The 23,220-nt window shown below is 33.6% G+C and overlaps 1 protein-coding gene and 1 pseudogene across 1 annotated transcript; one reads left to right on the top strand and one right to left on the bottom strand.

Annotated features, from left to right (window-relative positions):
* Nucleotides 1-8,713: 8,713 nt before the first annotated feature.
* LOC117916958 lies at nucleotides 8,714-12,636 on the top strand (annotated as a pseudogene).
* Nucleotides 12,637-14,873: 2,237 nt separating this feature from the next.
* LOC117916957 lies at nucleotides 14,874-21,239 on the bottom strand. Its single transcript, XM_034833199.1, has 5 exons — nucleotides 21,005-21,239; nucleotides 20,652-20,938; nucleotides 20,524-20,591; nucleotides 20,169-20,467; nucleotides 14,874-14,912 (listed from the first exon to the last, which is right to left on the bottom strand). The coding sequence occupies exons 1-5, from the start codon at nucleotides 21,237-21,239 to the stop codon at nucleotides 14,887-14,889; spliced, it is 915 nt and encodes a 304-aa protein (XP_034689090.1). The 3' UTR covers nucleotides 14,874-14,886.
* Between the last annotated feature and the right edge of the window lie 1,981 nt (nucleotides 21,240-23,220).

The raw sequence follows: 23,220 nt of genomic DNA, 5'->3' as shown, positions 1-23,220 counted from the left end.
GATTATTGCAATTACCTACCATAAGCTTTCATTTTGGAAGGGGGTTAAAAACAGTTTTTATTCTGCGAAAAGAAAAAAAGTTCTTCAATTTTTAAAATCACATTTGAAGAATTTTGTGCTGAAAATAGTGTTTTTTTAACCCAAAAAATCAACATATTATAATATATATGTGTATATATATATATATATATATATAAAACAAAATAAAATTTTAAAAATAAATTTAAAGTGTCTGAAATATTTTCTTATAGTATTTTAAGAAATAATTAAAAATACAATAAATAGATGGAGAATATTGAGAATAGGGTTGCCAATGAGACGGGATTTTTCAGATACCTACCTTCAATATTCCACTTTTCTATTATGATAAATCATAGTAACTAAGATATTTTTTATATTGAAAATAATAATTATATAATATAATTTATATTTTCAACATGTATCTTAAAATGTGATAGATTTGTAATATAACAAGTTCTTTATTTTTTAATCTCTATTTGTTTTTTTTTTTAAACTTATCAATACCTCTTATTATTATTACTATTTATCTTAATTTTGTAAAAGACAATTATTTAAAATAAAGCCAATATTTTTTTTTTTTAATCTTAATCTCCTTTTTCAAATATAATATTGCATAGATTGGGATTTAATTAATCATTGACGTTGTTTTAGCCATTATTTTTATTTTTAAGAGATAATGTCGAATTGTGTGAAACCCTTATTTATCTTCCAATAAAAATAATGGAAATTTGTTATGTTGTGGGAACTTGGAAATGAGATAATGCCTTCATATTAAATTCTCTCTTCGAGTGCAACTTAGCATGGCCCGACTAACAAGTTTGAGTAAATATTTATAATACTTAAATTGAACTTGAATTAAGTTTTTTTCAATGCAAACTCAATTTAGATTGGGCTTGGGGTAAGATTTAGATAACTCGAACTCAATTTAATATTTTTTTTTCAATTTATAATGTTTATTATCCTATGCAATAATATTTATTTTCTTTTTAGATTTTTAAAGAAAAATATCAAATTATAATTATATCATATGTTTTTTCTTTTTTTTTTTTCTTTTTTGAAAAGATATATAAGTTTAGTTTTTAGTTTTTATTGTTATCTTAAGATTTAGAGGGTGTTTTTTTTTAGCTTTTTGTTTAAATCAATTTGCTTTTAGACTTTAGGTTGTTTGTTTTTCTACTTTTTCATAACTTATTATAAACTTTTTGCTAAACAGAAAAAATCAAAATATTTGGTTTTTTCTAAATGAAAAAAATAATATATTGATTTTTTTTAATGTTTAATAAAAATAAAATATTACAAAAACAAACAACCTAATACTTAAAACTATTAAACATTAAAGTTCTATTTAGATGTAAGTAAAAAAAACAAACATCACCTTAGTCTTATTTATTATTTAAATTTTTGTATATATATATATATATATATATATATATATATATATATATATAAAGGCTTTTTAAAACCAACAATTGATGGATTTAAAATCATAAAACCTAATCAATTCAACCAACTCGAGTCTAACCTGACCAATCTAAGTTTAACTTGATCAACCAGCGTTTAACCCAATCAATCCGAATTTGACTCGACAAATTTGAATTCAACCCGAGTTTAAAAAAATGTGGTTGAGTTGGATTTGGGTTGAGTATCTCGGATTAAAAGTCGAGTTGGGTTGAGTTTGAGTCAATTGTTTTTTAATTTGGATTGAGCTCAAATTAGCCATCAACCCTACCAACCCACCCAACTTGCAACTCTGCTATTAGCATTTTATTTCTTTTTTTTCAAATTTCTTCTCCTTCTAATTCCTTTATTCTATAACACACTTTTGCACCATGATATCTTCCTTTTCAAATATGATATTGCATTTATTGTGAGTTAATTAATCATTTCATCTGTTTTAGTCATTATTTTTATTTTTAAAGAGATAATGTCTTATTATATTTTAATATAATAAATTGTGTTAAATCCTTATTTGTCTTCTAGTAAAAATAATATCATTATTATAAAATATGAAAATTTGTTATATTACGGGCAGCTTGTGAATGAGTGTGAACTTGCATTTCATGTACATTTCAATTTGATGGCGAAACTTGTTTTTTATTAGTGATTTTTTTTTTTTTGAAAATTTGGACTCATGCTTATTTTAAATACTTACAGATTTTTTGTTTTTTTTTTAAATGACAGTTTTTGTTATTAAATAGACATTTTGGACAATTTATTAGTTTTATAAATTAGTTTTATCTTCATCCAATTAAAAATATTTTAAAATATATGCATTTTTTCACAAATCGGATAATTATTTCCTTAAATAACATTTTACTTGTTAGGTTAATAACACCTATTATCATATTTTTTTATCATTCCCGTAGAAAATATAGATTCGAGAAAGAGTTAGAAAAACAATAAGAGTCAATATTTTATTTGCTAAAGTTTTAAGTTTTTTTTTGTTTTAATTATATTTATTTTTCTTTAATACCCTCAAAGTCAAGGTTACGAAATAAAAAGCATGTCACACTTCAATGTTGACAAGACTAATATAGAATGAGGTTTCCCCCTAAATTTATTATTACTATTACATATCTTTGTTTACACTAAAATGTTATCTTTAATACCTTAAAAGTCAATATTAGGAACATGAAAAACATGTCACAATTCAATGTTGACAAGATTAATACAGAGTGAGGTTTCCCCCTAAATTTATTATTACTATTACATATCTTTGTTTACACTAAAATGTTATCTTTAATACCTTAGAAGTCAATATTAGGAACATGAAAAACATGTCACACTTCAATGTTGACAAGATTAATACAGAGTGAGGTTTCCCCCTAAATTTATTATTACCATTACATACCTTTGTTTACGCTAAAATGTTATCTTTAATACCCTAAAAGTCAATATTAGGAACATGATAAACATTTCACAATTCAATGTTGACAAGATTAATACAGAGTGTTTTTTGGTTTTAATAGTATTTAATTTTTATTTTTTTAGTTTAAATTGTATTTAATTTTTCAAATTTCTTATTTTATTGTTAATGTCAACTAATAAAATTTTTATTCAATTTTATTTAAAAAAATTAGAAAATGAGTTGATTTATATAATAGAGGATATAAAATCAGTATTAATTAGGAAATTAGAAAGATTTTATTTATCACTTGAAAATCTTGGAGAATTTTTTGAAAATGATTTGTATCTTGTATATAAATCAAAATCTAAGGTGATGTCTTCCTTTTTTTTGCATGATCTCTAAAGAATAGATGTCTTATCTCAATGTGCTTTTGTTGTAAAACATTGAATCTAATTTTTAGAAATACAAATAGCACTTGTATCATCACATTTTATTAGAACATGAGCAAAACATAAATCAGAATCACTTAAAGTTTGTTTGTGCACAACGTAGACCAACAACAATGTGTTTGGTTTCCATCATAAATGGTGCAATCAAATTTGTTTCTTACTGTGCCAAGATACTAATGAGTGTCATAAAAAGTGACTGGTTCTGCTAATACTCTTTCTATCAAATTTACAACTAGTAGAGTCGACATCTAAGAAACCAATTAGATCAAACTATCGTTCTTAGATATCACAAGCCTAAGTCAATAGTTCCTTTTAAGTATCATAAAATTTGTTTTACAATATTTAGATAAGATTTTTTATGACAAGATTAAAATCTAGCACACAAGTATACACAAAACATGATATTCAATTTTCTAGTAATTAAGTGAAGTAAAGAACCTCTCATGCCTCTATACATAGTGGGATGAATAGATATATCTTACTCATCCTTATCAAGTTTGATGGATGAACTCATTGGACATCTTATGGTCTTTGAATCATCCATCTTGAATGTTTTAAGCAAGTTTCTAAAACATTTAGCTTAGTTGATAAAGATGTCTTCCTTTGATTATTTAATTTGAAGACCAAGAAAGTAATTGAGCTTTCCAATCATGCTCATTACAAATTCACTATGCTTACACTTGACAAATTCTTTATCTAAAGATATATTAGTAATACCAAATATAATATCATCAACTTAGATTTGCATAATAAACATATCATTATCTTTGGTTTTAATGAAAAAATCTAGCATAGAAAATACCTAGATTATTCCATTCCCTGTCCCTAGATTGTTAGGGCACATGCAAATCTTCCTAGGGCTCTTTAGATCATAGCAATGGAAGTAAATAAGTATTTGAAACTTTTGAGATATCATGTCTTTATGATTACCTAATGAGACTGTGGACCCCGCATTTCGTGCTCATGCGTTTCCCACTCGACGGCGAGCTCGATTTTTATTTGAAAAATTGATTTTTTTATTGATTAAGAAAATGACTTGGAGTCGCCACTTATTTTTGTTTTATTTTTAAAAGGGTAAACAAAATAAGAAAGAAAAACCCTAAGTGTGACTCCTTATTTTGGAAAAAGCGGTTTGCGAAAAACCGGATCGGGTTCGGGGGTCAGGTTACTTATCGGGAAGGTACGGTACAGACCGTAGCACCCCTTTAAGTCCCTAAAGTCGGGTCTCTACTAATAAAATGAAGCAATCATGGCAATTGATGAGGAAATCAATGAATACTCAAAGTGATCATGCACACGTGAGAATCTAAACATGCATACCGAAAATGACCAGAGCAGATGTGGATGCGTACCTGGGCAGTGATCCATGAAGCGCTATCAAGAAGTGAGGTTAGTGCATAATAACAATCACGAGATATGTCACAGAGCATAATAAAATCTATCATTCATGGCAATTAAATCTATCAATTATAAATTCACTTATGTGGGGCCCCCACCAAAGCCCGATTGATCTTGCACAAATTAATCTCACAAATTCCATTATTTTGAAATTATGAAAATGACATTCATGCTTATATAAAGTCAAGAGGAACAAAAGATTATTTGAAAACTGGAATGGAATTAAAATTGTTCGAGTGAAGATCGGATTTTTGAAATTTAATTGAAAAATTGGAATATCGAAGATCACTAGAAATTTGGAGTTTTAGAGTTTGTTTGGAATTTGGATCTTTAGGAATTAAATTTGAAAGAAATTGAAATTTTGAAAAATTAAACTTTAGTGATTGGAATTTTTAAAGGAAATAAACAAACAAATAAATAAAATAATGATAATAATAACGAAATAATATTTAAACGAGTGAACGTGAATACTGGAATTTTTGAGATTAAAAATGGGATTTGGAAGTCGGATTTTTGAAAAATTGAATTTTAATAATTGAGATTTTTAAAAGAAATAAATAAATGGATAAATTGAATAATGATAATAATAACGAAAATAATAATAATTAAATGAATAAGTGTGAAAAATTAGAATTATGGGAATTGGGGATTTAGAATTTGAAAACCGGAATTTATAATTATTGTTATTATTTCTTGAAGATTTATTTTTAGATGATATTTTAAAAATTAAATTTAGTAACTAGACTTTTTGAAAAATTTATATGAAGATGAAATTTAGAAAATAATAATAATAATAATAATAATAATAATAATAATAATAATAATAATAATGAGATAAATTAAGGTAAAAGTTGGAGGTTAGAATGAAAACGTGTAAGACCAAAAGCAAAATGGGCATGTACATTCCAGGATGGCCCACAAAAAAAAATCTTCCATTGACTTCATTGACATGTGATGATTCCCAAGCAAGAAAATAATAATAAAATAAAACCACAATGGTTCTCGGATGTAAGGGGAATGAATGGGTTTATAGGTATTTAGGTGGGGTAGGTTAGTGATTGCATGAAAGAGTGGGAAGGCATGCACGTACACACTTGCTGGAATAGCAACGAATTCCTTTCATTGTAGCTAGTGGATTTGTAGCTGATAGATGATGGGAAACGACAGCACATAGCAGAATAGATGCTACAACTGCATAGCTTACAAGATGTCCCAAATACCCTCATATTCCAATAAAAAAAAAAATGATAACAGCCGCTGATGCCCAAGAAGACAGTTTAACCTTCTCCAGAATTTGCTTTAGCGTCCTGGACCTTGGAATGGCACGCGGGGAGATCATGAAATATGGGCGTGGCTATGGACAAAGGGTATAAAGGAATGCAGTGAGCTGGAACGGGGGTAAGACACGGGCATGAGTGAAAAATGGGTTTAGATGGATATATAAAAAAAAATAATGGGTTTACCATGTGCGTGGTGTAGAGAGCGGGATGGATGAAAGATGAACTAGATTAGCAGGTGGACTTGAGTGGTGTGAGGATATTTGGATTCAATGGAGAGAGGAACTTGGGTGAGTGACCATGCAAGAATGAAACAACACTTGCAGCCGTAAGACGACAGATGGGGATTATGAACGGCTTCCATTGCAAAGTTAGCTGCATCTAAAGGGGATTTCTAGCACACCTTTACAGCAGTAGACAAGGGCACTCTCTAGTCTCTCTGTTTCTCTTCAACTTGTGTGCTTCTTCAACCAAAATGACCTCTACAGAATATCTCTCAAAGCCCAATACATTCATTTCAACCAAGATAGACCTCTGTAGGAGTGTGCAGCTAGACCCGGATATACCTTCTCACAGCCATTGCATTGAGCAAGGCTTAGAAACAAATAGTGGCCACTACAAAGAAGAATCCATAGAAAATAGAACATAAAAGAAAACGAGTAAAGGTGACCCTCAGAGGCTTCATTTCATGAGTCATCAGTGAGCCCTCTGAGAACATCATTTTCCAGCAAGACAAGCATTTTCATAATAGAAGCAAAGCATACTAAGATTAATAATGGAAAACATGATTGCAAGATTATGTTTCAACAGGCAAGTGGCCTTCATTATCCACCCCAAACGAGTTAATGAACGTTCAAATATCAACAAGGGACATGGAAAAGTGATAAATAGTCAAGAACAAACAATAAACCCGTAGCATTCGTACCTGAGAAAATCCTTTTTCAGCAAGACCAGCCTATCTCTAAGTTTTTTTCCCGAGGTGCTCACCACCTTCCTCCAAAGTCCTCTCTAGCCACCCACCAGAAAAACCCTCCTTCTTCCTTTTCTTTTCTTCTTTCACAAGCCATGACCAACTCTCCTGTTCACCCATCAGCAGCATGGTGTTTTTCAACCACCAGCATGGCTGTCATCCCCCATTTGCTACCCGTCCAATGTCGCTTTCCCCTAGCAGAAAAGGGGCCCCCCTCCCCTTATTTTAAAAACAAATGCAGAGAAGTCAAAAAAACTCTCTCCCGGGTCCCCCACAAAAGGGGTCTACAGAGACACACTATTTCAATCTTATGAGATATCATGATACTTCTATTGAGAATACCTATTATCATCAACCTTCATCAATAGTGACCTAATCCATAAAGAACATACAACTACTTCAAGGTCTCACCTATTGGTCAAAGCTACTACAAACTTTTATACAAACTCAATATCTTCTCAAGATTGAAAGATTATATACTATAACATCATGATGAAATTATGACTATTCGATAGCCAATTTCACAACTCACCAAAGGTTCCGTCCAAAATGTAACCATATATATTAGTATGGTTACCATGGAAACCTCATCCTCATGACCAAGATTAGTCATCCCTTCAACTAAGAGGTAGTGAACTATAGCCTCAAATGAATTGCCTAAGTTCATAAACTATCTATTAAATAATTATTTATTTATAAGAAACTTATAACTGAGATCTTCCATGTAAATCTTAATGCGCCCAAATAATGTATAATGCAAGAGATGTCAAGTCAAAATGCTTAAAAAGTATAGTGCATGAAATGGATAGATAAATTAGGAAACAAAAATGTTATTAGTAAATAATGAATCCAAAATTGTTACACCAATGTTATAATATCAATTCACAATGCAAAACAATATTATTATTACTTGTTTAAAAATATGTAATCAACTATTTTCAAAGAACAATAATTAATAATGCATTTTTTTATCTTCAAAGAACACAATGTAATTAGATTTACATGTTGAAATGAAATATCAAGTAGTTAAGTTTGAATTTTTTAAAATTTATTTCAAGTATTTAAAACTTTTTGTACTATTTAATTGTTTTAAAGAACAATCATATATTATTTATATTTAATTATACTTTTATTGATTAAAATTTTAATTATATGGTATCTAAAAAGAATATTTAAAATATGTCATATCATTTGTTTAAGTTAAATTTTAAAAAAATAAAAATCATTTTCATACTTTGTTTGTTCTTGTTAAGCAGTAAAATTCAATTCAATAATTAACGGTAAGGTAATACTAAATATTTTTAACTTTTTTTTTAATTTTTTTTAATTTTTAGCTTTTGATCAAATTCCCACATGTTTAAAAGCTTAAATTTTCATAAAATAAAAATAAAAATAAAAAGAAAACAAAAATCATTAATTAATTAAACACATCTAATATTCTTAACTCCTACCATTGTCAAATCAATTGTGACATATCACACTCATAAATAATTCCAAAATTAATATCAACATCATAAAATTGAGATGTAACAAAATTTCCCTATTCTGCTCAATGAAAAATTGAGTAATCAACAAAATCTAAAATAATTTTTATAATTTCTCGTCCTTTTCATATTTATAAACAATTGAGGGCTTATTTTTATTTTTATTTTTATAAGATTTTAAAATTAAAGGTGCTGAAAAGTTAAAAACGGCGACAAAGTAGAAGGGCTCGTTAATTTTTATAAGTTTTTTACACTCTGACGAACGTATGGATAGAGCTGGGTTCAGTCCGACCAAAACTCCAAAAATAAACATCGGCAAAACGAAGGAGAAAAAAACCATAAGACAGAGCGGTCTGTGGTTCGTTCACAGCGACGCTTTTGATTCTTCTTCGATCTCTCCGCCTCCCACGTTTCTCCGCTTCTCTCCCCGTATTTCTATACTCCAAACACAGTATGCGCCCTTTTCTTTGCCCTAGATGGAATTGATAATCAATCTAATTACACCCTTTATTAATTCTTGTTTTCTGCTCTTTTCTTACTTTCAATTTGATTCAGATTTTCTTTGTTTTGATCTTATTGGTTTTCGTGATCCGGGTATTGATGATTTCAATCTTAGTATGGTTGATTATTGTCGTTATTACTATTTGGCTGTTTCTGAGGGAGGTTGGGTGTTGGATTTTAGTCGTGCTTCTGGAATTGGTTCTAATAGAATTGTGTTGGTTTTTATTACTGTAGTTTGGTCATGGCTGGTATTGGGGTTGTTTTCTGTTTCTGGGAGTTGGGTTTTTTCTTTTACTTGATAGTGGAGTGGTTGAGATGAATTTGATGCGACCATATGTGGGTAGAAAAGGGTTGCCACGTTGGGTGTATTTAACTCGGTTCTTCTGGCTGGTCAAGTGGGTGGTCATTTGTGAAGGCAATGAGGAGATATGAATCGTGGGCTGGTTCAGGTGGGTCTGGTGGTGAGCAGGTGTGGTGTTATTTAATTTTGAGATTTAATGGTGGGGAATTTTTGAAAGGAGAAGTGGACAAGCAGGTGTGCTCTTAGAATTTTTGTAAATGGTAACTGAGAGTGATAGTAATGGTGATGATGGCAGTATGTATATATATGTAGTAATCATTATGTATGGCAGCTTGGAATGCTTGGAAAGTAGAATAGAATTGAGCCTAGTTCTCAGATAAGGAACTCAAAATTAGATACATTTATGGTCTGCATATGAAATTGCCTTCTTTTTCCTATGAAGAAACATGATGTAATTGTTAGGCCTTTGCTCAGGTGGTAAAAGGGCAGGATGGTGGTTGGGGTTAGGTCTAGGGTCAAAATTTTCTGATGTTCTCTTGATGTGTAAGATTCTAAATATCCTTTAATTTTCATGTGAGTTTTTCTGGCGATTAAACAGAGATCTACCTTTTCTTCTTGTGGATTTTCCATATTATCATATTTTTTGGCTATCTTGAACATGGTTTAATTGTGAATTATTTTTATATCTGTGGTTGAAATTTTGTCTTTATGCAGATTGGTACTTTTGTAGAAATAAAACATGTGGAACATTCCTACATAGTTCACCCACAGATTACATGTTTCAAACTTAATAAAGTAGATCGGTATGGATGTTGAAGTAATAGATGTGGAAGGGGGAAACAAGGGATCCCATGCTGTAGCAGATGATAATGGTGATGCTGAACCAAATGAAAGTGGAGAAATAAATGCAGCTGAAAATTCTACAGCACAGGATGAGGATGGGGTTGCTGAGCTGCATGTAGGGATGGAATTTGATTCTAAAGATGCTGCCAGAACTTTCTATGATGATTATGCCAGATTCTTGGGTTTTACCACCAAAGCTGGTCATTGTACCTGTTCTAAACCTGATGGAATGGTTCTTGCTCGGGAATTTGTATGTGGTAGAGAAGGTTTGAAAAGAAGGCATGCTGATAGTTGTGATGTGATGCTTAAGATAGAGATAAAAGGTCAAGGCAAGTGGGTTGTGACAGAATTTGAAAAGGATTACACTCATTCCATGATGAGTCCCAGCAAGGTGCATTACCTTCGACCCCACAGGCATTTTGCTAGTACTGCAAAGAACATGGCTGAAACTTACCAAGGGGTGGGAATTTTTCCCAGTGGTGTTATGTATGTATCCATGGACGGAATAGCGTGTTTTTATAGAAACAAATGGTGGAGTTAGAAGTACTCCACCAATAGAATCAAATCGTCCAAATAAGAATGCCGGGTCCTTAAACTACGCTGCTAGACCTTCAAATCGTAAAAGGATGTTAGGAAGGGATGCCCAGAATCTGATTGATTATTTCAAGAAAATGCAGGCTGAAAACCCTGGGTTTTTTTATGCAATACAACTTGATGAATATAATCACATGGCTAACGTATTCTGGGCAGATGCTAGGTCTAGGACAGCTTACAGTCATTTTGGTGATGCTGTTACCCTAGATACAATGTACAGAGTGAACCAGAGCAGAGTACCATATGCTCCATTCACAGGGGTAAATCATCATGGTCAGACAATTTTGTTTGGCTGTGTACTACTTCTTGATGATTCTGAGGCCTCCTTTGTTTGGCTGTTCAAGACATTTCTCACTGCAATGAATGATCAACCTCCTGTCTCAATAACCACTGATCAAGACAGAGCCATACAAGCAGCAGTTGCTCAGGTTTTTCCCGAAGCCCACCACTGTATTAGCAAATGACATGTTTTAAGAGATGGCCAGGAAAGGTTGGCTCATGCGTGTCATGCTCATCCTAATTTTCAGCTGGAACTGTATAATTGTATTAACTTAACTGAAACAATTGAGGAGCTTGAATCATCAGGGGATTCTATAGGTGATAGATATGACCTCAGGCGAAATGATTGGCTTCAATCATTATATAGTATTCGAATGCAATGGGTCCCTGTGTATTTTCGGGATTCCTTCTTTGCTCCAATTTCTCCTAATCCAGGATTTGAGGGCTCCTTTTTTGATGGTTATGTGAATCAACAGACCACATTACCAGTGTTCTTTAGGCAGTATGAGAGAGCTTTGGAGAATTGGTTTGAAAAAGAAATAGAGTCAGATTTTGATACCATTTGCACATTACCAGTGTTGAGGACCCCCTCACCTATGGAGAAACAAGTGGCAAATCTCTATACAAGGAAAATATTTGCAAAATTTCAAGAAGAGCTAGTTGAAACTTTTGTGTATACTGCAAATAGAATTGAGGGTGATGGAGCTATTAGCACATATAGGGTTGCAAAATTTGAGGATGACCACAAGGCGTACATTGTCACATTGAACATTCCAGAAATGAGAGCAAGCTGCAGCTGCCAAATGTTTGAGTATTCAGGCATTCTCTGTAGACATGTTTTGACAATCTTCACTGTAATAAATATACTTACACTGCCATCTCATTACATCTTGAGACGGTGGACAAGAAATGCTAAAAGTGGTGTTGGATCAGATGACCGTGGTGGTGAATACATGGTCAAGAGTCTTTGACATCCGGGTACAACAATTTATGTTGGGAAGCCATCAAATATGCAGAAGAAGGGGCAATAGCTGTAGAGATGTATAACGTGGCAATGGTTGCTCTTAAAGGAGGGAAGAAGGTTGCAGTTATGAAGAAAAATGTTGCAAAAGTTGCACCTCCTAGCACTCAGGTTGGTGGGATTGGTTATGATGACAAGAAGACTGCTACATTGGCTTTAGATATGACACCATTATTATGGCCACAACAAGATGAAGTAATAAGGCACTTTAATCTTAATGATGCTGGTGTTCCTGCTCAACCTGTTGTCGACTTGAATCTGCCATGCATGGACCCTGTATCTCTTCACCATGATGATGGTCCTCCTGAAAACATGGTATTAAAGAGATTTGTTTCATGGTATTTTTGTTGTTTCATATATCCTCTTATTCTAAGTATGAAAGCTAGTTGTTGAGTCTTTCTTCTTCTCATTTTCCATTCCCACAAGTGGTTCTTCCTTGTCTAAAATAAGTGACATGGGTAATGGAGAACAAGAATTCAACGCCAGGGAATAGAGTTGTTGTCATCAACCTGAAGGTATGTATATAAACTTCAAGTATGATTGTCAGTTACTGCTTCTTCTTCTTCTTCTTTCGTCCTTTAGTTTTTTTTGATGTATTCTTCTTTATGTGTTGTATTATTTATCTACCTCTTTTCTCTTTTTCCATTTGACTTTATTTTGTAGATTCATCTTAGACCTTTCATTCTTTACCTTTGACTGAGACACTTGATTCATTCCTCGACATATAACTCTTTACACATTTCCCACTGAGTTGATGGGGTACATTTTCTCTGTAACTTCACTTTTTTTAGTAAAGTCGTGGTTGAAGGATGAATCAAGATGCCTCATTTTAGGGTAGGAAGGTTAGTTATACGTTAGAGTCGTCTTTCCTCTTTGTGCTACTATCTCGAGGGTTCTGTTTGATGTTGCTCATTGTATCCCTATGGGTGATTCTGCTTTATACCACTGGATCAGTTGTGTTTATCATCTCCATCATTCCTTCACCAGTTGGATTTTGAGTTAGTCTTTCTTCTAGGTTGTACATTCATCAATCTCATATAGTGTCATTTTTCTTAAGAGTCTGTGCCTTAGTTTGTTGTATATAGAGAGGATCTATTTCATTTTGTTTTGGATATATTGTTAGTTTTTTAGGTTGCCATACCTTAGGTTTAGCATTCTAGGATATATTCATCGTACCTTTTTGGACCTCGGTCTAAGGTTTTGTGTTTCGTGGGTCATTGATAGGTTCCTTAGGTGAGTCGTGTTAATGTCTTGGGGACTTAGCCGACTTCTTCTGGGGGAGATAGTAGGACGCTTCTTAGAGTTGGTGAGGTTGTTTGTTTTTGTTACCCTAGGGCTAGTCATCTTGGCTGTTGACGCTAAAGTGTCTTGGTTGTTGAGTCCATGTTAGTGTTATGGTAGAGTCAGAGTCTGTATCCTCTGTAGAGTGTTTGACTTGTCAATATCTATTTCTACTCATAGATGTATGTTGTAGACTTGACCTTTTACTTAAGTATGTGTTTATGTCTTGTGGTGCACATGTTAGACTTTTGATATGAGGCATTATTCACTTACATATCACGATTATTGGGCTTGGCTCATCATGGAGGATATTGTGCCCATTGACCTAGGACTAGAGGTTCGACCTATGGAGTTTGAGATTGTGACACATTTTGTCTTGTGATCAGAGCTATACCTCATTCATTTCTACACCTTGACCTTTTGGACATATACTTACCTATTTATGAGCCTCATACAACTTACCTTCGACACATGATCTTTGTTTTCCTTATCTATTATCATATCTTTCCTTCCTATCCCTTCTTCGATTCGACCAAGTAAGGTTTGAGGAGATTGGACCTAAGTTGATCTTATGAGGTGAGAGGGGTAGCTTATGATGAGCGAGGTGGTTGATTGCACGAGATCATTGACTATTCTATGGTTGAGGGGAGCATCTTGAGGTTGTTACAGAGCATCCATAGTGGGATATTTATGCATGATTTTAGAGGGATGACATGACCATATTTTGATGGATACCAATCTTTAGTGCTGACCATGTGAGAGTTTGAGAGCATGATGTTTGAGATTGTGGTCAAAGGATGGGTGGCCATCATTTCATGAGCCTATTTACCTGATCACCCTTGCACATAGAGTTATCCCTTGCTAGCCAATTGAGTCATGCACACTTAGCCTTTGATTCATCACCCTACTTACCTTGTTTCTTATACCTTGGGTTAGGGCCTCTTGGCACATCTTCGTTTATAGATAGGATCGCTTAGGCTGTGAGCTTCACAGGTGTTTCACCTTTTGTATTCATTGTGTTCATCTTGATCGTTTGTAATTTTTTCGTCCACACCTCTTCTCGATACTTTTCGTACCCATTTGAGTCATCGATCATCATCTTTGTCTTCATGAGTTTATTTTGTACATATGAGTTGGTTCTCTTGTATATATATCGAGATTTGTGTAGGTTGCCTTAGGATCCTTGTACATGATTGCCTTGATTCATTGGTTTGATTGTTGTTTAAAAAAAAAAAAAAAACGAAAGAAAGAAAAAAAAAAAAAAAAAACAAAAAACAAAAAAAAGAAAAAGAAAAAGAATTGTGATGTTAGTTTTTGTTGGTAGCCTATGTGATAGTGTCACGCCCCAAGACCTACTCCAAGGGCGTGACGGTCATTTCACACCTCAAACCCGAAGGCTTAAAGTATAATCTGACCCAAACAATCATATTGTAACTGGATGTTACCAATTACCAAATACCTGTTCAGAGTAGCAGAACAAAATCTAAAATCCTCAAATTCAATTTCCAAATAACTTCCAAATATCAAATGATCCAAATGAACATAACTAACAGTTAAAACAAAATCCAACATAAAATCCTAAGTCAAATTCTAATGATGACTATTCCTCAGCCTAGCCATCACTCCTCACCCGAACTAAGAGTACCTGAAAAAAATTTCAACAATTGGGAATGAGCTCACAGCCCAATAAGAAATATTAATGCAATTCATGGATCAAATATTTTCATTTCAAATAGGAGATATCATTTTTTTTTTCATCAAATATCAAAGTTTCAACAATACTAATATATTCAAAATTCAACCAACCATTTTCATATCAAATTCAAACACTTTCACATAAGATTCAATCAAATCCATTCAATTTTCATTACTCTGGTTATCAAATATCAAATGCCCAGTTAGGTGGGACTTTTCAAATGGGTGGCTAGCCTCAAATTGTTCCTGGTGGAAGGAACCAAACACTACTAGTACTAGTAACCTCTAACCAAACCCCTAGAGGCTGGGGTCTAAATCAATTACATTCCCACCATGAAATGTAAAGGTCAACTATTATATCCCGTTGACAGGGCCGAATAGTCAACTATTATATCCCGTTGACAAGGGCCAAACAAACCAGAGTGATGTTTTTGTTCAAGTATTCAAATTTACACAACATAATATCTCCATATTTTGTGTCATAAATAAAACAAAATATTCCAACATAATATTCAGTGCAAAACAGTTTGATCCATGCATGGTAACAAAATATCATTTTCTTTTCCACAATTCAAATTAACATATAAAATAATTTAATTTTATAAATATTGCATTAACTTCCCTTACCTCAAAATATGCAAAGACCTTGAAGGAAAAATAACCCTGAAATGTCTACTTCTCACCTAACACAATAAAAATACCACTATTACTATTTACCTCAAAATATAAATCTGATAATCCTAAAATTTCTAAATGTTAAGATTAATATTTTTTTTTTTATTAACAAAGTAATAATTTAATTACTCTATTCCTTATTTAATTATCATTAATAAATTCCCAATTTGTTTCTAATAACACATTACTAATTTAATTAAATTACAATTTTATTTCATTATAAAATTCTATATAATATATATATATAAAATATCATTATTACTATTATCTTATTTATTAATCTAAAGCTAATTATTATTATTATTATTATTATAATTAAACAATTCAAAAAGCCATGACTCTCGGGTACACCAAACCAAAAGTAAGTTTTTTTTTTTTTTTTTTTTTTTTTTTTTTTTTTTTTTTTTTTTTTTTTTTTTTTTTTTTTTTTTTTTTCAGCACAGCACGCGTACGCCCCTTTGTTTTTGTTTTGTTTTGTTTTTTTTTTTTTTTTCCTTCCAGTGCTGTGGACACGCGGCGTTCTCTTGTTTTTTTTTTTTTTTTTTTTTTCTCTCTCTGCTTCCAGCACAGCACGCGTACGCCCCCTTTGTTTTTGTTTTTTTTTTTTTTTAAATAAAATTAACCCTAACCTAAAATCAAAACTTCCAAGGATTTTTTTTTTTTTTTCATCTAATAAATTTCAAGATCTCCTAAATTCCAACAATAAAATCAAAATCTTAAATTTTTTATTATTTTGATATTAAAACGAATTTAAAAAAATAATCTAACCCTAATCTAGATTTGGGGTTTTCCAAAAAAAAAAATATCTAATGTGTTTGAAATTAATCAATGAATCTAAAATATTAAACTAGGGTTAGATTCTTACCTATAGAGATCTGTTCTTCAACCCTGAAATCTGACTCCAACCTACGTTCTCTGGAATTCTGCGAACAGGAACTCTATTCAGAAAAGAATGGAAAGAATAAAATTTCTAATTTATACCTAGGGTATTTATTCGTAAAATTACCCTTTTACCCCTCTTCCTTTTTATTAAATTAATTAATTAATTAATTTAATATCATTATTAAGAATTCCTAAATTACCCTTTAAAAGAAAACTTGGGCGTTACATCCTCCCCTCCTTAACAAAAGTTTAGTCCTCTAAACTTGACATACCTGAGTCTTGAAATAATTGAGGATGTTTTTCTCTCATCTCTTCTTCTAACTCCCAAGTAGCTTCACGAACACTATGGTTGCTCCATTGAACCTTTACCAATTTGACAACAGCATGACGTAATACTTTATCCATTACATCTACAATTTGAACGGGCACTTCTTCATATGTCAAGTCCTCAGAAATTTGAATAGGCTCCAACTCCACAACATGAGAGAGATCATAATTATACTTCCTCAAGGTTGAAACATGGAAAACATTATGAATCTTAGATAAACTTGGGGGCAAGGCTACTTTATATGCCAAAGTGCCTACTCTTTCTAATATTTCAAACGGACCCACAAACGAGGACTAAGTTTTCCTTTTCTCCCAAATCTCATCACAGACTTCATAGGTGAAACTTTTAAGAACACATGATCATCCACCTCAAACTCCAAATCTCGCCTACGATTATCAGCATAACTCTTATGTCTACTTTGAGCTGCTTTTAATCTTTCTTTAATCAAAGCAACTTTTTCAACAGTTAACTGCACAAGTTCAGGCCCCAAAGTTTCCTTTCTCCAACATCATTCCAACAGATAGGAGATCGACATTTTCTACCATACAATGCTTCAAAAGGTGCCATCCCAATGCTAGCTTGAAAACTATTGTTATAGGCAAACTCTACTAAAGGTAAATGATCATCCCAATTACCTTGCAGGTCCAAAATACAAGCTCTCAACAAGTCTTCCAAAACCTGAATTACCCTTTCTGATTGACCATCAGTTTGAGGATGGAAAGCAGTACTAAAACTCAACTTAGTGCCCAAAGCTTTTTGTAGACTATGCCAGAATCTAGAAGTGAAACGAGGATCTCTGTCAGACACTATAGAAACTGGTACTCCATGCATTCTCACAATCTCCTTCACATAAAGAGAAGCTAAACGATCTAAAGAAAAGTTGACTTTCATAGGCAAAAAGTGAGCAGACTTTGTCAACCGATCAACAATCACCCAAATAGCATTATTACCCCCTGAGGTTCTTGGCAATCCTATCACAAAATCCATGGTAATATGCTCCCACTTCCACTCAGGAATAGCAAGTGGCTGCAAAGACCCTGCTGGTCGCTGATGCTCAGCCTTCACCTGTTGACACACTAAACACTGAGCCACAAATTGTGCAATATCACGCTTCATACCTGACCACCAATAGTTTTGCCTCAAATCCTTGTACATCTTTGTCCCTCCTGGGTGGATTGCAAACTTGGAACAATGAGCTTCCTCTAAAAGCTCCCTCCTTAAGTCTTCATCATTTGGGACACAAAGTCTAGTCCCAAATCTCAAGATCTCATCATCTGACAAAACAAAATCAGGTTTACTGCCCCTCTTAACTTCCTCCATAACTTGCACTAATTGGGAATCATTCTTTTGTAGGGTCTTAATTCTCCCAACTAAGTCTGGTTGTACTCTGAAATTTGCTACAAGTGCTCCTAAGCCCATAACTCGAAAGTGGACTTGTAAACTCCTCAACTCTTCCAATAATTGCCTCTGACAACCTCTAATAGCTGCTAAGGAACCAACTGACTTCCTACTCAAGGCATCAACTACAACATTCGCCTTCCCAGGATGATACTGAATAATGCAATCATAATCTTTAAGTAGTTCAATCCACCTCCTCTGTCTCATGTTCAATTCCTTTTGGGAAAATAGATACTTCAAACTCTTATGATCTGTGAATATCTCACAAGTTTCACCAAAAAGAAAATGTCTCCAAATCTTAAGTGCAAAAACCACAGCAGCTAACTCCAAATCATGAGTAGGGTAGTTCCTTTCATAAGGCTTCAACTGTCTAGAAGCATAAGCTACAACTCTCCCATGTTGCATAAGAACACAACCCAAACCCTGATGAGAGGCATCACTATACACCACAAATCCTCCTGAACCTGAAGGGATAGTCAAAATAGGAGCTGACACTAATCTATTCTTCAACTCTTGGAAGCTACATTCACAATCATCAGACCACTCAAACTTAACTCCCTTCTGTGTCAACTTAGTTAAAGGTAGGGCAATCTTAGAGAACCCTTCTATAAACCGCCTATAGTAACCAGCAAGTCCCAAGAAACTTCGAATCTCAGTCACAGTACTAGGTCTTCTCCAATTAGCTACAGCATCTACCTTTCCAGGGTCAACTGAGATGCCATCATTGCTTACCACATGCCCAAGGAAAGAAATCCGGTCTAACCAAAACTCACACTTCTTCAGTTTAGCATACAACTGCTTATCTCTGAGGGTCTGTAATACAATACTCAAATGGCCCTCATGCTCCTCTTTACTTCTTGAGTATACCAAGATGTTATCTATAAAAACCACCACAAACTGATCTAGATAGGGCTTGAATACCCTATTCATTAAGTCCATAAAAGCAGCAGGTGCATTAGTCAAACCAAAAGGCATAACTAAAAACTCATAATGCCCGTATCTAGTTCGAAAAGCAGTCTTGGGTACATCTTCACTTCTAACCCTTAACTGATGATAACCAGATCGAAGATCAATCTTAGAGAACACACAAGCACCTTGTAGCTGATCAAACAAATCATCAATCCGAGGAAGGGGATACTTGTTCCTCACTGTCACCTTATTCAACTCCCTATAGTCAATGCAAAGTCTCATTGAGCCATCTTTCTTTTTCACAAATAGAACAGGAGCTCCCCAAGGTGAAACACTGGGCCTGATAAAACCCTTGTCTAATAACTCCTGAAGCTGAACTTTCAACTCCTTAAGCTCCACAGGTGCCATCCTGTATGGGGCCTTAGACATAGGACCTGTTCCTGGTACCAGATCGATGGTGAACTCCACCTCTCTATCTGGTGGCAAGCCAGACAAATCCTCTGGAAAGACATCAGGATACTCCCTTACTATGGGTATGTCTTCTAACTTCAAATCACTTTCATTACTCATCACACTAGCCAAAAATCCTTGGCAACCCTTCTTGAGCAAGCTACTAGCTCGCAAGGCTGAGATCATACGCAGTGGTCTGTCCACATGCTTCCCTTCAAAGCTAAACTTAGGCTGACCAGGAATACTAAACATCACCCTTTTCTCAAAACAGTCAACAGAGGCATGGTAGGAAGCTAACCAATCCATCCCCAAAATCACATCAAAATCCTGAAGGTCAAGGAGTACTAAGTCAACTGGCATTCCCTATAACCAATCATCACAATACAATTTCTAAGCATTCTACTGGCCACAACAGAATCTCCCACAGGAGTAGCAACAATCAAATCAAAGTCCATGCTAGCAATAGGCAAACCCAACAAACCAGCAAAGATACTGAAACAAAAGAGTGTGTTGATCCAGGATCAATCAAGACTCTAGCAAATAAGGTGTGGATTCGGAGAGTACCTGTCACCACATCAGAAGTGGCCTGAGCATCTCGATGAGTCATTGCAAACACCCGCCCTTGGGCTTTGGGTTTCTGTTTATCCTCCTTATTTTCCTCTTTAGGCTTCCCAATGATGAACTTCCTATTCTCTGGACAATCTCTGATCAAATGTCCTTGCTTCCCACAACCAAAGCAAGCTCCAGTCTCTCTATAGCATGGCCTACCCCCATGCTTCTTGCCACAAGTAGGACAAATCCCATCCAAATTCTGCGTTGTCTTCCCTTTATTCTGATTTCTCCTGATGTAGCCCTTCGCTGTGCTTGATTACCATGAGCACCATCACTTCTATTTCGCTTCCTTTGCTGTTCCCTATACTGATGAAGCTCCTCATTATCTTTCTCTGCTATAAGGGCTCTATCAACAACCTCTGAATAGACACCAAGCTTCAGAATAGATATCTTGTTCTTCAAATAAGGCTTCAATCCATCCTGAAACTTTAATGCCTTTTCCTCCTCTGTAGCAATCAACTGTGGGGAAAAACGTGATAACTCTGTAAATTTGGCCTCATACTGAGCCACAGTCATATCCCCCTGTTCCAAACGAATAAACTCCCCCACCTTCTGCCGCCTAACACTGTCAGGGAAATACTTCTTGTAGAAAGCCTCCCGAAATTGTCTCCATGTTATGGGTCCCTGATCCTCCAAAAGTCTCCTAGTCATACGCCACCAATGATCTGCCTCTTTATCTAACATAAAAGCTGCATAAGAGGCTTTTTGCTCCTCAGAGCAAACTATTACATCAAAGAATTTCTCCATCTTAAGGATCCAAGCCTCTGCCTCTGTGGGATCTGTAGCACCAGAAAAGTAAGGAGGACCCAATTTCTTGAAGTCATCAAAAGAGCTACCCCTAGAAGATGAAGACTGTCCTTGAACATTAGTCCCAGCAGCTCGAGCTTGGCGTTCAACTAAACCAGCTAGTGTCCCAAGATACCTATAGATCCCTTCTGCACTCACAGGAGGCAAACCCTCAACTGGAGGTACATCATCATTAGCCTGACTGTTTTGTGAAGAAGCTGCTCTTCTTGGTGGCATGATGTCCTAAATAATAAGACATAACTAAATTAGTCACTAAAGAACCAATTAGAAAATTTCCAAATAAAGAAAGAATTGGAATTTATACTAAATGAAACTAAAACTTAAACAAATGCGTCACTCATCTATCCCCAATCTAAACCAGTTCAAATTCCCATCAAGATCAAAACCTAGTGCTCTGATACCACTCTGTCACGCCCCAAGACCACTCCAAGGGCGTGACGGTCATTTCACACCTCAAACCCGAAGGCTTAAAGTATAATCTGACCCAAACAATCATATTGTAACTGGATGTTACCAATTACAAATACCTGTTCAGAGTAGCAGAACAAAATCTAAAATCCTCAAATTCAATTTCCAAATAACTTCCAAATATCAAATGATCCAAATGAACATAACTAACAGTTAAAACAAAATCCAACATAAAATCCTAAGTCAAATTCTAATGATGACTATTCCTCAGCCTAGCCATCACTCCTCACCCGAACTAAGAGTACCTGAAAAAAATTTCAACAATTGGGAATGAGCTCACAGCCCAATAAGAAATATTAATGCAATTCATGGATCAAATATTTTCATTTCAAATAGGAGATATCATTTTTTTTTTTCATCAAATATCAAAGTTTCAACAATACTAATATATTCAAAATTCAACCAACCATTTTCATATCAAATTCAAACACTTTCACATAAGATTCAATCAAATCCATTTAATTTTCATTACTCTGGTTATCAAATATCAAATGCCCAGTTAGGTGGGACTTTTCAAATGGGTGGCTAGCCTCAAATTGTTCCTGGTGGAAGGAACCAAACACTACTAGTACTAGTAACCTCTAACCAAACCCCTAGAGGCTGGGGTCCAAATCAATTACATTCCCACCATGAAATGTAAAGGTCAACTATTATATCCCGTTGACAGGGCCGAATAGTCAACTATTATATCCCGTTGACAAGGGCCAAACAAACCAGAGTGATGTTTTTGTTCAAGTATTCAAATTTACACAACATAATATCTCCATATTTTGTGTCATAAATAAAACAAAATATTCCAACATAATATTCAGTGCAAAACAGTTTGATCCATGCATGGTAACAAAATATCATTTTCTTTTCCACAATTCAAATTAACATATAAAATAATTTAATTTTATAAATATTGCATAACTTCCCTTACCTCAAAATATGCAAAGACCTTGAAGGAAAAATAACCCTGAAATGTCTACTTCTCACCTAACACAATAAAAATACCACTATTACTATTTACCTCAAAATATAAATCTGATAATCCTAAAATTTCTAAATGTTAAGATTAATATTTTTTTTTTTATTAACAAAGTAATAATTTAATTACTCTATTCCTTATTTAATTATCATTAATAAATTCCCAATTTGTTTCTAATAACACATTACTAATTTAATTAAATTACAATTTTATTTCATTATAAAATTCTATATAATATATATATATATAAAATATCATTATTACTATTATCTTATTTATTAATCTAAAGCTAATTATTATTATTATTATTATTATAATTAAACAATTCAAAAGCCATGACTCTCGGGTACACCAAACCAAAAAGTAAGTTTTTTTTTTTTTTTTTTTTTTTTTCAGCACAGCACGCGTACGCCCCTTTTGTTTTTGTTTTGTTTTGTTTTTGTTTTTTTTTTTTTTTCCTTCCAGTGCTGTGGACACGCGGCGTTCTCTTGTTTTTTTTTTTTTTTTTTTTTTCTCTCTCTGCTTCCAGCACAGCACGCGTACGCCCCCTTTGTTTTTGTTTTTTTTTTTTTTAAAATAAAATTAACCCTAACCTAAAATCAAAACTTTCCAAGGATTTTTTTTTTTTTTTTCATCTAATAAATTTCAAGATCTCCTAAATTCCAACAATAAAATCAAAATCTTAAATTTTTATTATTTTGATATTAAAACGAATTTAAAAAAAATAATCTAACCCTAATCTAGATTTGGGGTTTTCCA

The sequence above is a fragment of the Vitis riparia genome, chromosome 6 (genome assembly GCF_004353265.1).
Source record: "Vitis riparia cultivar Riparia Gloire de Montpellier isolate 1030 chromosome 6, EGFV_Vit.rip_1.0, whole genome shotgun sequence".
Taxonomy (NCBI): Eukaryota; Viridiplantae; Streptophyta; class Magnoliopsida; order Vitales; family Vitaceae; genus Vitis; species Vitis riparia.
This window is presented reverse-complemented; position numbering and strand designations above follow the sequence as displayed.

Coding starts and splice junctions, on each gene's coding strand:
- LOC117916957 (XM_034833199.1), bottom strand. CDS start 21,239: ATGCCACCAAGAAGAGCAGCTTCTTCACAAAACAGTCAGGCTAATGAT. Junction 20,592..20,651: donor TTGCTACAGAGGAGGAAAAG/GCATTAAAGTTT, acceptor TCTATTCTGAAG/CTTGGTGTCTATTCAGAGGT. Junction 14,913..20,168: donor CACTTCTGATGTGGTGACAG/GTACTCTCCGAA, acceptor AATTTTTTTCAG/GTACTCTTAGTTCGGGTGAG.